The sequence below is a fragment of the Poecilia reticulata genome, linkage group LG1 (genome assembly GCF_000633615.1).
Source record: "Poecilia reticulata strain Guanapo linkage group LG1, Guppy_female_1.0+MT, whole genome shotgun sequence".
NCBI classification, from domain to species: Eukaryota; Metazoa; Chordata; class Actinopteri; order Cyprinodontiformes; family Poeciliidae; genus Poecilia; species Poecilia reticulata.
This window is the reverse complement of record NC_024331.1, coordinates 33,801,252-33,802,748: the sequence shown is the minus strand read 5'-3', so window position 1 is coordinate 33,802,748 and position 1,497 is coordinate 33,801,252. Positions and strand designations below refer to the sequence as shown.

Genomic DNA, 1,497 nt, shown 5'->3' with positions numbered 1-1,497 from the left:
TCAACCAACAGCTCTGCTAATGCTGTGCTAATGGCTCTGCTAGTGCTGTGCTAATGGCTCTGGTAATGCTATGCTAACTGCTCTGCGTACACTCAGCCAACAGCTCTGCTAACGCGCCGCTTGGCGTAGCGTCGACAGGCTCACCAGGAAGCACATGAAGTCCAGGGCGAGCACAGTGGGCACGCCCCCGAACGGCAGCCCCTGCAGCACCGTGCTGCGGATGCGGGCCGAGTAGCAGTAGTCTTTGGATTCATCGTCGGCTGTACAGTTTTTCTGTTCGCTGCAGGCCGGGCTGCTACCCACTGACTCCATGGTGACAATCAGCGCACTGAGCATGCTCACTGCCACATCCTCGCTGGGAACCTGAAGAAGAGAGACCAGAAGTTTGGGATCTGGGAACGTGCCTCTGGATTTCCAGCAACATCTACAAACAGCAGGCTAACGGTAGCAGGCTAACGGTAGCAGGCTAACGGTAGCAGGCTAACAGTAGCAGGCTAACACACATAGATAGTGTGCATAGAGACATACTCGGGCTGAGCAATATGGCTTAAAAATAAAATCACTTCTTTTTCCTCCAAATTAAATATTTTAAAGTTATTTTTAAAAGATGTTCTTTTATTTTGATCACTCCTTCTGTGAGTTGACCTGAATTCATCTGTAAAACAGGAGTTCTGGAAACACGAGGCGTGGTGAAAGTTTCAGCTTCAAAATCAGAAAATGTGATAAATTCATTCACTAGATTTATCACCCAGCCCTGGAACATGGATATCCCTCAACAATAACCCTGGAACATGAATATCCCTCAACAATAACCCTGGAACATGAATATCCCTCAACAATAACCCTGGAACATGAATATCCCTCAACAGGAGCTAAAGACCTGCTACGTTTTCACATCTTTAGATGGAGGAGGGGATGTTCTGACCCGTCGGACAGGGGATGTTCTGACCCGTCGGACAGGGGATGTTCTGTCCGACGGGTCAGAAACAGACTGCAGCCGACAGAACCGGTTCTGATCCGCTCTACTGACCCGTTTCAGTCCAGTTCTGGAGACGAACAGAAGGTCTTAGAGGTTCTGGTTCTGTCTCCTATTGAATTGATCCTAAATGAATCCAGTAATAGATTATGGATTAACGGATCATTCAGGGGTTGCAGGTTCGATTCCCGGCCTGCTGCTCTCTCATTTCCTGTCCAATCACTGGGATAAAGGCACCAGATCCCATAAAACTGAAACAAAATCAAATCAATAACTAAAATAAACATTTAAAATAAAAATATTTATTCTGAACTTCACTTTCAGCTTCACATTCTGGAAATAATCTCCCATTAATCGGTTTAGCATCCAGCCAATCAATAAACAATAATATGTATTGATTGCAGACGGAGGTTCTGATTCTGGAATAAAACCTGCAGAACCAACCAGCTGATTGTTGGACCGATTCATCGTCAGCTGCAGCTCCGACCTTCATCCGCTCTGGACTCCAGGAGGGAAGCCGG

General features: G+C 46.7%; 1 protein-coding gene across 8 annotated transcripts in view; it reads right to left on the bottom strand.

Annotated features, from left to right (window-relative positions):
• Window positions 1-1,497, bottom strand: part of LOC103471937 (CSC1-like protein 2) — a 33,462-nt gene that overhangs the window by 12,351 nt on the left and 19,614 nt on the right. For all 8 annotated transcript variants that reach the window (XM_008421238.2, XM_008421252.2, XM_008421245.2 and 5 more), the window contains one exon: window positions 145-363. In XM_008421238.2, coding sequence (XP_008419460.1) covers window positions 145-363 — 219 coding nt within the window. The remainder of the gene's footprint in view (window positions 1-144; window positions 364-1,497) is intronic.